Genomic DNA, 15374 nt, shown 5'->3' with positions numbered 1-15374 from the left:
CCCTAGCCGAGCTGTCGCTGAGCTGCCAACAGGTGGCAGGATGGCTCAGCTGGTGAGAGCATGTGCTCCTAACAAGACTGCCTGTTTGATGGTGGGCTACGCCCACCCACAACTAAGACTGAACTCAGCACCTTGAGCTGAGCTGCCGCCCAGATGACTCAGTGAATAGGGCATGTGTTCTTAACAACAAGGCTGCTGGTTTGACTCCTGCATGGGATGGTGGCTACCCCCACTAGCAATTAAGATTGGACACAGCACCTTGAGCTTAGAGGCCATGAGTTGCCAACGGGCGGCCAGATGGTGACTGGCGCCCTCCACAACTAAGATTGAAGAACAACAACTTGGCTGGTCCCCTTCCTCAATTCCCAACACTGTTCCCCTCCCCCAATTCCCCAATTTAAAAAAAAAAATAAATACTCATCACAGCTTTGTTAATTTCATATATATGTGTGCATGTGTGTATGTATATGTGTGTATATAACATAAATGCCCCAAATTGAGGATTTAAATATATTTTAAGAATAGCCATTCATTAGAATATTATGCATTCTTTAAAAGTGACTATTTTAAATCACCTTTTAAAATAGTGTGTCTATATTGGCTGTTACTATATAGCTCTAAATATATAACATTATATAGTATGTGTATCCATATCTATTGGGTTGTCGGAAAAGTCATGATGTATTTTTTCTATGTTTTTCGTTGCAAAAATGCGTCATGACTTTTCCAACAACCCAATACATATGTATATATGGAATGCCACTACAAATGAAGTAGCTTGGTTTGGAGATTGGGGATCTAAAAAATATATAAAAATACCATATATATATATATATATATATATATATATATACACATATATATATATATGCACACATTTCTAGGTTTATGATAACTCATTTATGCTGTTTGTTTTTCTTTTTTGCCATTATTGCTTTATATGCAGGGAAGAAATACAGCTATTTCAAAATGATAGAATGCACATGTTGGTAAATCTCCTTCAGCTGGAAGCATTCCTTCAGCCACTGAGGATTCACAGAACAAGCAAAAAAAGTACACAGTGGATCACTTAGAATGAAGGTAGCTATATAATTTATTATCCAAACCAGGACACTTTTGAGACTCAAACGGGAAGCTATTAATAATTTTGCATAATCCAGGACTCCCTAGACAAACGCAGTCATTTGCTCAGCCTACTTGGAGTGAAAAGTCTGTTTAACTTGTCTTTGAAAATGACCCTGTGTTGGAGGGTCAGAGGGTAAACCACACACGGAGAAACTACCCTTTTATGAGTACACTTGGGTGCAATTTCCAAACATTCCAGCCAGGTGGCTAAAGAATGTTCAAAAGTTTAAGTTTCTCACCTAATTAGCTCACTTGGATCAATAGAGCCCTCATTTTAGAGATTTGTTCTTGATAAAAAGTGTTTCCCCCAAAAATGTACCACTTAACTAAGAACACACAGTATTATTATCCACGTTATCGCATACTGTAGATTTTAATCTTGGAAACATCCTGTAGCCCGTTTAAACCCTTCCTGACTCCAGATCTCCTCATGACTTACCTGTTTTCCACTAAGGGCTTTGTTTTAGGGAACTGTTATCTCTGTGACCCAAGGCTCTTAGTGAAGATGGCCAGGGTTCCACCATTCACTCTGCCCACAGGCTATTTATATCCTCCCAGTCTTTCACAGCCCAGCTCCAATTTCTCCCCTGCCAAGCCTCCGCTGCCCACCTCAGCAACCTGCCTGCTCTGCCTCCCATGCATTTACTGTCCGCCCCTCAGATCAGTGCCTTTTCACAGGCTATCCTGCTCGCCAGTTTTTGATTGTATATACACCTTCCTCAAACTAGGCTGTAATCTCCTTGTGAGAAGCAGCTTCTCCAAATCTATGCCACCTGTCACGTGGCCAGGCAGGGTAAACTCATGAACCTCTTATTCCAATAAGACAATGAGGGTTGTAACTCCTTTATATACTCCACTTCCCACCCAAACTTGGGTACTTACTAGACATCCTGAGACAAGTTTTTTAATTAGCCAAAATCCCTGAATGCCAAAATCCCATTGGTAGAAAAATTAAAGCTGCCTCAACGGAGGCAATTGGTGAGGCCTTTCTTCCCTTAAGTGTCACACACTAAAGAGTCAGAACAAAGTTAGAACAGAACATTTCTGTCCGAGAGAGAGTAGTGTCCTTGTTTTAAAGTGGCTCTATTAGGTACAAAGGATGAAAGCTCAGACAAGCTCTGTTAACACTTGCAATACCATAACTCCCGTCTTACAGTATTTTACTGGTATTTTGATTCTGCCTGTTCGGGGCCAACCTGGAGCTCATCAGTCGATCAGTTCCCCAACATTCACTGTCACCCTCCTAAGGGTCCAGCACCTGACATTACTGGTCACCAATCACAACCTAAGCAACACATGTTGCTAAATCAATCATGGGTCAATCCATAATTGAAATGACACACTTTGTACCTCCTGTTGCCAAATTCATTAAACTGACATACATGTCAATGTTTCTTCCTTCAAGTAAAGCTTAGGATGACTTAAACCCCAACTGAAATGTGAACAACCAAATTTCGGTACCAAGTTTGTTTGTGTGTGTGTTTGTATGTTTGTTTGTTTATCCCATCACCCAAAGCACTGTCTTTCTCACACAGGAGGGTCTTCTTAGGAAATCTGTCAACTCAAACGCATTCATCATAACCTGCATCACTCTACAATACTTAAAATCACACACGTATTCAGCAAGGTAGGGTGACTCCAGTTCAAGCAAATAGTCAAACTCCAGCTGAACTGTTTTCATATACAAAAAGTCAGCAATAATCCCATTCTTTCTGCTGGTCCATCTAAGCCTCAGTGAGCATTAGGAAAAGGCACACCTTTTTCAAGAAACTTTACTTCCCTCTGTTAGAAAATCGTCTTCATATTTCTGATTTTGTTAGAACAAGACACTTTAGTGCCATCTGCCAGGAAAATTGTCACCATAAATCTGTGATGTCTGTGATGGGAATGGTGCTTCCTTAGAAGTGGCACAATTGAGCACTGCACAACCTATGCAGCAGCCCTGGCCAGGTGTTTGATAACTTTGGAATACGAGACGCCAATGGGAGGGAGCCATGCTTTATTTTACTTCCCCTCTGCACCTCAATTTCGACACATAAATTGGGAATAATAAGAGCTATTTAGCATGGGTGTCTTAGCATTGATCAACCTTCCCATTAGAATAGAAAAGCAATGGTCTGTAAAGGATTCAAAGAGTAAGAGATGATCACATTACTTGATTATCGCATAAGAACTACATCCATAAGATAGAGAGCTCACATTTCCTTTGATTCTACAAATTGGATTCATCCAATAACATAATTTGGCTTCCATATATTGAAAGTGGAGAGACCTTGGATTTCTCTTGTAGATGGGTGCCGCAGCCCCCACCACATCCTTGCTAGGGTTCTGTGTGATAAAAGATGGCCAGGATAGCAAAACAGTTGACAAGAGCTAGGCATTCATCCTCTGGAAATGAAGGAGAAAAAAATAAAACCTGAAATTAATTGTCCTACATCAGGATGTCTCGATCCCATCACTAGTATTTTGGGGCTGGATACGTCTTTGTTGTCAGAGGCTGTCCTGTGCATCTCATGGTAGGATGTTTACCGGTGTCCCTGGCTTCTACCCACTAGATGCCAGGGGTATTCCCACATCTCTCCACCCCCCAACCCCCATCTCTGTCCTGATAACCAAAAATGGCTTTAGACATTGCCAATGCCTTTGGGGCAGGAGGGGGTGGGGTGGGGGAAGGAAGCAGCGAAATTGTCCCTGGTTGAGAAACACTGGCCTACAAGGATATTTAAATGTATAGCCTTAGCGTAATTCTTAGGAAGTAGTAATCTATGACCAAGCTGGCCTCCAAACAGCAGAGACCTGGGCTTTGCTCTAAGTTCTGCAACAATTGTTTTGTGACCTTAAAGGTGCTAGGCTTCTATTTCTTGTTATATACATATACCTAAACTCTGGCCTCTCATTGTCAAGATTTCCTCCTTTTGAGGGTATGGGGCTAGGGCTGAAGGAAAGGTGTCGGTGACTGCTGGGGCTGGCCTGAGGCATCCTTCCTCCTCACTTTGTACCTGGCAACCTCTTAGGGCCCATTATTCTCTTGAATAATGGTGCTATTTAACACACAGGGCTGGCATGAAGTAAAGCTAGCAACTTTCAACCTCACCACGGTGGCTCCCATATAAGTGTAAGCCCGCAACCTCCTGCACACGGCTATCTAAGACCAAGTCATTTAAAACCTTGGGAAAGCCAGAGAAATGACAACACAACTGGATACTGGGCTTGAAGGACGTCAGAGCCATCCCAGGTTGTCCCATACAGGTTTCCCCACTGAATACTACCTAGTCTGGCTCCCAACCCATAAAAGGCTATCACCTGCCTCATTCCTACCACCTGGGAGACCTTCAGTCCTCTGCTCTCTGGGAAGTCCAGAGCCGGCCCTGGCCTCAGTCCTGCTCCCTCATTGTCCTGCCGTCACTTTCCTTGGCTCCTTTTCCCTCTGGGATGACTGGCATGTAAATATCTACATAAAGTCTCAACCACCACTCACAGGGGTTGGCCTTTTCAGATACTTAAAGGCATCTCTCTCTCTCTCTCTCTCTCTCTCTCTCTCTCTATATACGTATATATATACATATATATATATATATAAAATTCATTTCCCTAAGTCTGAGATATTTGGTTTGGAAAATCACCTTGGGGGAGCCTTTTATCAAGAGTCTAAGCTGACTGTAGCCATTGGGCCCACCTTTATGGTGCCCTGTGAGGCTAAAATGAAGTCACATTTCCAATGATCTTCCTGATGTGGCCCATGAGATGTCTGTCCTATGACAAATGTTGAGCAGTGACTCATATAACACACTTCTCAGGAATAAAAACTACTGTTTTAGAGATAGAGTGCTGTGGTCTAAATGTTTGTGTCCCTTTCCCCCTACCCCCACCAAATCCACCTGTTAAAATCCTAATCCCCACGGTGATGGTATTAGGAGGGGGGGCTTTGGGGAAATGATTAGGTCGTGCAGGTAAAGACCTCATGAATGGGGTTAGTCCCTTATGAGAGAAGCTCCAGAGAGCTAGCGCACCCCTTCCCCTTGTGGGGACACAGTGAGAAGGTGCCATTTGTGAACCCAAAAGCCCTCACTGAACACCTAGTCTGCCAGCACCCTGACCTGGACGTCCAGCCTCCAGAACTGTGAGAAATAAATGTCTTTTGTTTATAAACCACTCAGTCTGTGATATTTTGTTAGAGCAACCCAACAGACTAAGAGTATTCTAAATCCATAATGGAAAAGAAACATTTTTTTCTAACAAACAGCAAGATATATTATAAAATAAGAGTAATTGTAGCCATAGAATTAGTGTTGGAAAAAAAACAGTTAAAGCAATGGAACAGAAAAGAGAGCTCAGAAACAGACTCATGTATTTGGGAATTGAATATATGATAGCTGTCTACAGAAAGGGTATTCAATATATGGCTGGGTAAAATTGGTTACTGTTTGGAAAAAGATCAAAAATTAAATTTTTACCTCATACCATTAACCAAAAAAGTCTAAGGTCTAAATGTAAAAGAAAAACAAAGCAACAACAAAAAACGTATAATGCATAAAGAGAAAATACAAGAAAATATTTTAAGGCCTTCAAAAACAGAAGATCTTTTTAAGCAAGACACAAAAAACGAAAGAAAGGAAAAGTCTGATACATCCAAACTGAAAAAAAGAATAAACAAAGTACAGAAAAGATGCCATAAACAAGGTTAAAAGAAGAAAAACAGGCCAGCCAAGTGGCTCGTTGGTTAAGAGTTGGCTCAGGAGTTCGAGCTCTGAGCAGCAGGGCCGCCGGTTCGGATCCCACATGGGCCAGTGACACTGCGCCCTCTACAGCTAAGATGGTGAACAACAGCTCGACCTGGAGCTGGGCTGCCGTGAGTCGCTGGCGACGGCGTAGGCTGCAGTGGGGCTGCAGTGGGCTGCCATAAGCTACCGTGAGCAGCCGGCAGCCAGCGTGAGCCGCCGTGAGCCACTGTAAGCGGCCGTCCAATGGCTGGCGACCCATCTGCCTCAGCCAGAAAGAGTGCAATGATCACAATACCAACATGGGCCAGTGATGAGACGTCCTCCACAACTAGACTGAAGAACAAAAGGACAGTAACTTGTCTGTTCCCCTACCCCGATTCCCCAAAGCTGTTCCCTCCCCCAATTCCCCAATAAAATCTTTAAAAAATGTTTTTTTAATAAAGAAAAAAAGCAACAAGCTGGAAAAGTACATTATTTTCAAACAGACAAAAGATCTAAATTTAGAATGTATAGAGAATTTCTACAAATCAATAAAAAGATCTAAAAATACCAGTAACAAATCATCAGAAGATATTAACGGCAATTTACAAAGTGAAAATACAATTAACATAAGAGGATGCCAAAAAAATGTATACACATTTTGAGAAAGGAAAAAACTGTATTAAAATTGTAATAATGTATCCCGAAAACAAAAGATGAATACAAGTCACATGTGACTTCTGCAATTACAAGAGGTGCTCAAAGTGGTTACCATCAGCCTAATTTTAACAGTTTTTCCTTTCTTAAAATGTGTATACATTTTTTTGGCACCCTCTATATGTGTGTGTGTGTGTGTGTGTGTGTGTGTGTATATATATATCTTCACATAATTATGTTATTCATATTTTTAAAAACACACAGCAATATCACCTATATCTATAATGATAAATATATATGGTAAGTAAATGTATAAAAAATGGTATGAAAAATGCCTTTACCACGTTTGAAGGAGATACTCAAAGGGAATTTTCCCCTATCTCTATTATTTTACTATCCCATGAGAACACATTCATACATGATTTTTAGAATCCAATATTGAGTTTCTTTTACAAATGAAAATTTTTCTCAGAAAAAAATAATTGGCAGAACTCAACTCTGCTTACTATGAAGACAACTGTTTACATTGTCATGCAAAGGCAGTTTTGTCTTCAAGAAGACTGGATTTCGCAGTTCCTTTACATGACTGAAAGGTCTTAAAGGGTCTTCCCTGAACAAAGGATATTTGCTCTGCCCTGGAGTCCTTGTCCAGATGAAGTTTCAGGCAAAAGAAGTTTCAGAGGATCCCACCAAGTGACGCAGAGAAGCAAGCCAGTAAAAAAGGAGGACATTTGTCAGCAGCAATCACCTGAGCCCTCCTAGCATCAGAGGGTCAGCCTCCTTCTCATTGGCTGCTGTTGTCTATACGATGCATTGCCACTAAAGTAATAACCACAGCGGACATTTTACAATTGCCCACTGTGTGCCAGGCCTTATGCTGAGGGCTCAATACCCAGAATCTCACTTAGTCTTCACAACACACTGAAGAGCCTTTGTACCCATTTAACAGATGAGGAAACTGAGGTTCAGATGGATTAAGAAAGGCTCTCAAGCAAATGATTGCAGAGCAATTCTAATGTACACCTGCCAGTCTCAAGCTTGTGCTCTGGCCCCCGCCCTGCACTGCGTTCTTAACTATATTAAATGGTCAGTTTGGAGGAGTGTGTGGGCCTTGCTCCAATTAATATGTGTACATTAATGTTAAATTTGTATTTATTTATATTTGGGATAAGACCCCCAAATGATTTCTACAAGAATGCTAATGAGGGCTGGCCGGGTGGCGCGTTCGTTAGAAGTTGGCTTGGGACGCCAGCTCTGAGCAGCAGGGCCCAGGTTCAGGTCCCACATGAGGGCCAGTGACACTGCGCCCTCTACAGCTAAGATGGTGAACAACAGCTCGACCTGGAGCTGGGCTGCTTGAGTCACTGGCAACGGCATAGGCTGCAGTGGGGCTGGCCAGCAGTGGGTGTGCACTTTAGTGAGCTGCGGTGAGCTGCGGTGAGCGGCTGTCCAATGGCCGGCGACCGATCTGCCTCACCCGGGAAGAGCGCAATGATAATACCAACATGGGCCAGTGAAGCAACGTCCTCCACAACTAGACTGAAGAAAAAAAGGACAGCCACTTGTCTGTTCCCCTTCCCCAATTCCCCAATAAAATCTTAAAAAACAACAACAAAACAAACAAACAAAAAAGGAATGCTAATGAGAAGCTCTCTTTTCTCCTGTCTAACCCCTGAGAAAGAGCAGTGGTTAGGAATGGGGCTGCCTCTGCCACACTCTGGGGAACAGAGGTCTGAACCTGCAGCGTCAGAGCAGTTCAAGGGAACCCCAGGTGATCAAAGTCACAGATGAACCTGCTAGGGGTTTCAAAATAATAACACCTCAAAATAATAACACACTTGTGTTTTTCTGCTCCAGTCAGAATGCAAATTTCAAGTTTTTGTAGTTATATTTATTGAGCCCATATTTATTCAGCACATGGCTAAGGCGCTATATTCAAAAGCCTGAAACGCCTATTTTCCTTCCTACTCCTGTTGCTACTGGGGGTCTTTTATCCCAGTCCTGTTTGATCCAGCAACATGTGCGGGGGCAGAGAAGAGGCAGGCAGCCTTGTCTGACAAGGCCAGGGAGACAGCGCACCTGCGCTCCAGATGCAGAGAGCTTTTATAAAAGGGAACAACGTATGTAACAAATTTCCCCCAGAATTACAATTCTCAGAGAGAGTGGGTTAGGGAAATAAATGTAGAGAGAAGAGTGGCAGATGGGAGAGATGGATTCAATTAAGGCAAAGAACGTTAAACAATTCCAAGGATGCCTCATTTTAATGGAACATGTCATTTTCTCCTTGGCGCCTCCAGGTAACTCCCAACAACAGTCTAGGTAGGGAGTAGGGTGTGCATACAGCCTCGACCCCAGCAGGAGTGTATATCCTCCAATGAGAGAGCTAATAGTCCCTCTTCTCTTCTTTTCAATAATGTGGTGAAACAGCGCATGAATCAGACAAAATGAATGCAGGCTACATATTCAATGCACATTTCTACAGAACCAGGTGTTACTCAAATTAAATAGGTATTTCCCACTGTCATCTCTGTTGAACTGATTTCTTTATTTGGTCTATGGAGAGCCTGCTTTTTAATTAGACCAACCACTGTCAGTTTTCTAAGATAATAAAACAATAAAAATCTTTACATCCCTTTTATCTTCCTAAACATAATCATGAGGGGAAGAAGGTGTTATACCTTTGCTAAAGAATTTTATCACATAAACATTTAGCTAATGTGCCTTAAGTTACTGTTTTTCAGGTCAATTTATTCCTATTAAGAATGTGTAAGATTCTTACTGTCAATAACAGTATTTGTAACTATTTACTACCAAAAGGAATTCAAGTCTGCAATAAATTTGCAATATACATTGTTGACACATGTGTAAGTATAGATGTGTATATTATAATATATATGCACCATGTTAACCTGAATACTACCCCTAGCTGACCTCAATTTTTGTCTACAGTCTGGTGTGAAAGTCCAGTAGTTTGATGAGTGCTTTTTTCATTCTCTGGCTCCTAGCAGTGTAATTTAATTGACAGCCATGTTATAGTATTTACAAAGTGATAGGTGGGTTATAGTTTCACAAAGTTTGTATTATTATCTCTGTAGTCAGTGGAGAAGCTGTGGAAGGCTTAAAGTAGAAACTCTACAATTAACTCCATAACTCTAAGTGCAGTAATGTATACCCATTCTGATTATCAGTTAAAAATGTCAATGTAACCAGTCTTATTTTGTAGAGATGCTAAATCACGTTTAGATTCCAGCCCATTCTTTGCTATGTTGCAAAGTAAAATCCTCTCAGCTAGGAGAGAATAATATTTAGGCTGCCATACTATTTTCAGGGTGCTGTGCAGAAATAACCTCTAGTTGAGAGACTCAGCTGGGGGAGTAAGCTAATGTTAAAATACCAAACCACTGCCTTCTCTTCAACTGTGGTGCCCTGACTTCATCTAACAAAAAGCCACCTTTGATTTTTGAGTGGTTTAAAGTGGCTCCCAGGAGAGGAGACAGAATTTTCTGGAAGCTCAAGTCAGTGACTCCCAGCCACTGGGCTCAAGTCCCTTCATCACTGTACATGCCACACGTCTCCAGGAGGGCAGGGTTGTAACAGCCACCAGTGTGGTGACATTGCTATCAGTAAGTTTTGTCTCTAAAGTTACATCATGACCTTGCCATTGGAGAATTCTTTCTACAAAGTAACAACTGAGTTTACATAGCAAAAACTTAAGTAGTGAAAGGATAAAGACAAATTACAAAATTCAGAGTGGGGAAATACTAGTGTTAACTAGTCCCACAAGGCTGGCCAAAAATTTCTGAGAAAGATGATACACAATTCACAGGAGGCTCAAAGCGGAACAAGAGAACACTGCTCAGATTTTTCCTTCTTTAAACTTATTTATCTGATAAATGTTTTGTTATTTAATCACTTTATACTCATACCATTCTACAGTAACGTATTGCTATGTAACAAGTTACCCCAAAACTTAACTTAAAATGGCAAACATTAGTACTCTCACCGTTTATGTGGGTCAGGAGTACAGACCTGACTTCGCTGAGTGCCTCTAGCCTCAAGGTCTCGCACAGGTGTGGGTCAGCACTGTAGTCTAACCTCAAGGCTCACCTGGAGGAGGAAAAGCTTCCAAAGTCACTCACGTGGACGGTGACAGTTACTCAGCACCTCACGGGCTTTTGGATTAAGGGCTTTAGTTCCTCGATGACTGTTGGCCAGAGGCCTCCCTCAGTTTCCTGCCACAAGCACCCTTCCACAGGGCAGCTCATCACATGACAGGGGGCTTCCTTAAAGCAAGCCAGCGAGAGCAAGACTGAAGCCATTGTTTTCCTCAGAAGTGACATTGCATCACTTTTGCCATATTCTTTGTTAGAAGCAAGTCATTAGGTCCAACTCACACGGAAGGGAAGGGGATCACACCAGGATATGAATACCATGATGTGGGGATCACTGGAGTCATTTCAGAGGCTGCCAACCGTATCTTCCCTTGCATGCACAACAATAGGGGAATAAACACCAAAATGGAAGGAATCAGAAAGTAGTAGGGGGAAGGGAAAATGATCCAGGATCTAACTACTTATGACTCACAGCTCATTCTCCATCCCTCTTTCTCTCTGTCTCTCCCTATTATTCTCCCAAAATCCTGCCACACAACATACCCTCTGATAAGATGCTTTCTCCATAGAGTCTCTTAACCTGTCCCCTCTTCTCCACTTGCATGGGACCACTAAAGTTCAGGCCTTCATTTCTTCACACTATGAGTGGTGTAACACTACTTTTCTAAACAACTGCCATGGTCCAATACACCCTAAGCACCAAGGCCAGAGTAATCTTTCTAAGTCACACTTTCTACTTATCCTAACACTGCAGAAAGCCCCTTTAGTGGCTCCCCATCATCAAACAAATCCAAACTCTTTAGGCTACCATTCAGTGCCTTCCATAATTTGACCCAGGTCTGAATATACAAACTCATCACTCCCAACCCCAAATAGTAACCCATCATCCCAGGTAAACCACGGTCAACATCCAAACACATCAGGTTTATACCCAGCTTGAAGCCATCACCCTCCTTCCCTCGGCAAGACCAGTCTTCACCTTACCATTATAAATACTTCCCAATTTCCAACATATAAAGCAGATGGATCCCATCCTCTCTGTCACAACTTTTCGGATCAGTCCAAACTAGATTTCAGTCCTTCCTATGAACAGGCACAGCTCTCAGAGACATGCCATTCACTGCCCTGGCCAGTCACTGTGTACATGTCTTGTTTTCCCAAGAAATTGCTAAGTTTCACATCTCTCTTCTTCCACAGAGACCGCCAGACTGCATCTCTCCAAGAGCCAGACTGGGTCTCATTTGTCTACCTCTGCTAAGGGCAGCTGGTCCATGACAGGCAATATTTGTTCAAAAAAGATGGGTAGATGGGAGGAAGAAAGGAAGGAAGGGAGGGAGGAAGAAAGGAAGGAAGGAAGAAAGGAAGGATGGAAGGAAGGAAATGTTAAGTACAGTGTCTAGCATATGTAAGAAGTCAATAAGTAATAAATATTTGTTAACACCACCAATCCTTAAAATGACAATTCTTCACCCAGTGGCACCTTAGCCACTTAGTGGTTCCTATGCAGGAACTCTTCCAAAGAGAGCAAAGGCATATGAAATTTATCTGGGTTTGACAAAAACCAAGCCCATTCACACAAACTTCACAACTGAAGACCAATCCATCTCCTCCTCCATCGCCCATCCTAACCCTGGCTCTGAGGAACAGGATGCCAAGTGCAGGAAAATTAAATGGCACAGCCAGAGAAGAACCAAGTCAGTACAGAGCAACTTCAAATTGGTGCGCTTCAGCCATAGGCAGAAACCAAAATGGTAAGAACGAAAAGGGTGCTGGAGAAATAGAGGAAAAAATATAGTATTGTGGGGGAGTGCCCATGTTTCGGGTAAGTCCGAGTAAACAAAAGGATTAAAAAAAAAATACCAGAAGACCTTTTCAGGCCTTTATTGCCAACCCCTCGGGAGAGGGGGAAATGTCAAAGCATCAGACGTCCAGAATCCTGAGGAAATCTAACGCTTTCTTTCTAGCTGGCTGGAGCATCTAAGTCTAAAGTGAATTCCTCCAGTAGTCCGATTCCTGGCCGCAGGTTTCCTGCGCTAGTCGCGGCCACCCTCGTCTCACCGTAGGGAGCGCTGAAAATTGCTCCAGGGGCTCGGCCCACTAAGCGTCACGTTCCAGGAGCGGGTGAATTGCTCTCCCGCTATCGTGATCCCGGAGCAAAGTCTACTCAGTGGTTCTCTGCGAGCCGGAGATGCGCATCGCGCAGAGAACCTGGGGGCACCGGGCGCTGAGTTTTGAGCTTTCCATGTCCCGCAGCCTGAGATGGGAAGACAGCTCCTCTCGCCCCAAACTCACCTGCTTTTTAGAACCACTTCCATCTACCCTCCAGTCTCACCTCCCAAAGGCTTCCGCAGAATCCACCACGATCCAAGGTCCACCGTGAAAGAGAAGAAAGGGTAAAGGGGGTGGTGGCTTGGAGGGGAAGTCACCAGGGTCCCCTCTCTGGTTTAGGGTGGTAAAGAGGGTGCAAAGCAGCTCGCCTCCTCCCCATTGAGCCGCGGGGATTCCCGCAGGAGCGCCTCACTGTGGGCGACAGAGACCTGGCTAGGGAAGGACACGCTGGAAGGGCTGCGTGCAAAAACTTTCCGTCTTCTAGCGGCAACTCTGCGGGTAAGACCATCCTTCTTACGGCCCCAGGTATTGCCTGTCCTGGTTCAGCCACCCGCGCCCCGCCCCGGCCCCTCCGACCCCGGCTCGGGGCCGCCGGGTGCAGGCGGTGGCGGCGGCGGCGCAGCAGCTCCGCGCCCGGGCGCGCGGCAGCCTCTGGTCCCCCGCACGCGGCGCTGGTGTGGCCGCGCGGCCCCTCCCCGGCGGGCGGGCGCGGAGCTCGGGAGCCTCTCTGCTGCCTCTGGCGGCCGTGCACCCAGCGAGCCGAGCCCAGTCGGCTGCGGGCGCTCGGGCGCCGGCTCCTCCTCCTCTCCCTCTCTCCTCCTCCCCGCCTCCCTCTGCTCGTCCCTCCCTCCTCCCCCTTTCAGAACACTCAATGTCGGAACGTTCCGAAGATGACGTCGGAGCGTTCTCGAATCCCGTGTCTCTCGGCTGCTGCTGCCGAAGGAACAGGGAAAAAGCAACAAGAAGGAAGAGCAATGGCGACACTGGATCGCAAAGTGCCCAGTCCGGAGGCGTTTCTGGGCAAACCCTGGTCCTCCTGGATCGACGCCGCCAAATTACACTGCTCCGACAGTAAGAACCCCACCGCCTCCTCCTCCTTTTATTATCCTGTAACCTTTCCATTCACCTAGAGCCACTGGGAAAAAGTGTGTGTGTGAGAGAGAGAGAGTGGCCCCCGGTGTCCTCCATGCTTCTCCCTCTCTCTCTCTAAATAAATACACACAGAGACAGATCATCAATGCACAGAGAGAGGCCCTGCTGCCAGGGCTGTCTGTCTGTCTGTCTGTGCCCGGCTCCCCGTGGCATCCCGCGGGGTGGGCTTTCACAGCCCCACGGTGTATCTGTTTAAAAGGCTACTCTGTTGCTGCTTGCATAGTTTTTTTGGTACCTAACTGGGCCAGGTAGATGGAAATCCGGACTTGGGAGAAAACGTTGCATTGTCAATTCTGGAAAGATTTTCATATACAGTATTTATATCCATCTGTGTGCAAATAAACACTCTCCCTTCCCCCTTTGACTTTGGCTCCCCCCCCCCTTTTTTTTGCTTTTTTTCCTTATTTTCTCTTTTTCTTTTTCATCTGCAGATGTAGATTTAGAAGAGGCTGGAAAAGAGGGTGGAAAAAGCAGGGAGGTTATGAGGCTTAATAAAGAAGGTAAGTGGAGCTACTGGCATTTTAGTGTTAGCATGTGTGGCAGAATCTTCACAGGATTTCGACTATAATGTGAATTGTTCTGCTGGGTACAGAGTGACTAAGGCTTGTCAAAAATTGAGCACACCCAGGTGACTACTGCTTCGTGTTAACTTCTTTCAAAGTATAAATACAACTGGGGGGTAAAGAGGGGGAGACTGTTGGAGGCAGAAGTTGACTGCACTTCAGCTGAAGCCCACATTTGGACCTTCTGATACCTATCTGCTATTCACCTTTGCAGCATCATTGCCAAATGGTGGGGGGTTGAACCTGTGCAAAGAGGCGTGGGGCTCCCCTCACAAGCGTCCCAGCCTTCCTGTGGGTAAATACACACAGTTTAATGAACCCCACATGGTCAGTCATTCCAGCAGCTACTGCTCCACTCTCCACTGAAGCCCATGGTACATAGCCGACCTTTGCAGCAAGTTACATTGGGCCCACTCTATGCGTGGTCACAGATTGTTATGTGACCAGCAGGATTAGGGACATCTGTGTGTGCAGCCCCCCAGCCGGTAGCCCATCTCTCTTTCCCCAGCATGAAAAGTACCTGAAATAGGACACAGAGATTAGAGAGGTCATCCCAGACTGAGGCAGGCAGGGGAAGCCACAGCCTTCTGGAACTGGGCAACAAATACACATGGTCATCATAAATAAATCATATCCTGGTCGTGTTTGCAAGCCTGCCATATGTAACTCTGGCCTGTGGGCTTTACGTGGAGCAACACCACAGGCCACTTTCTGCTGAACAAATGGAGGGGTTCATTTGAATTGTGATTTACTGACTGATGTCTTGCAAACATGATTGGTTGAAATTGGGGGTGGGAGGATCGCACGAGGGGGCAGAAGAAGTTGGCGGAAGTGTTGAAAGAGTTCAGCCATAACTAGGCCATAGAGGCATTGCTCATCCAAAGAGAATGGAGAAAAGGCCACTGGACTCCAAAAAATGGTCTCCTCATAAACCAGGATATCACCCTGTAAGGCAG

General features: G+C 44.6%; 1 protein-coding gene and 1 long non-coding RNA gene across 8 annotated transcripts in view; one reads left to right on the top strand and one right to left on the bottom strand.

Annotated features, from left to right (window-relative positions):
• LOC109392061 (uncharacterized) overlaps nt 1–13492 on the bottom strand; it is a 29481-nt gene extending 15989 nt beyond the window's left edge. Inside the window, exons 1-2 of one of the 2 annotated variants that reach the window (XR_002125985.1) lie at nt 12887–13492; nt 10486–10589 (exon numbers count right to left, since the gene is read on the bottom strand). This is a non-coding gene — a long non-coding RNA (uncharacterized LOC109392061). The remainder of the gene's footprint in view (nt 1–10485; nt 10590–12886) is intronic. The other variant, XR_002125987.1, reaches the window with a different exon arrangement.
• Nucleotides 12485–15374, top strand: part of ATXN7L1 (ataxin 7 like 1) — a 234598-nt gene continuing 231708 nt past the window's right edge. For 2 of the 6 annotated variants that reach the window (XR_002125984.1, XM_019660146.1), the window contains exons 1-4: nt 12485–12987; nt 13105–13201; nt 13567–13774; nt 14287–14355. Coding sequence is in view for 5 of the 6 variants with exons in the window: in XM_019660146.1 (XP_019515691.1) it covers nt 12854–12987; nt 13105–13201; nt 13567–13774; nt 14287–14355 (508 nt within the window). In the remaining variant the exon portion in view is untranslated. The remainder of the gene's footprint in view (nt 12988–13104; nt 13202–13566; nt 13775–14286; nt 14356–15374) is intronic. The other 4 variants (XM_019660148.1, XM_019660147.1, XM_019660145.1 and 1 more) reach the window with 3 other exon arrangements.

Source organism: Hipposideros armiger, unplaced genomic scaffold (genome assembly GCF_001890085.2).
Source record: "Hipposideros armiger isolate ML-2016 unplaced genomic scaffold, ASM189008v1 scaffold_312, whole genome shotgun sequence".
Classification (NCBI taxonomy): Eukaryota; Metazoa; Chordata; class Mammalia; order Chiroptera; family Hipposideridae; genus Hipposideros; species Hipposideros armiger.
Note: the sequence above shows the minus strand (reverse complement) of the source record. Positions and strands in the feature narration are given on the sequence as shown.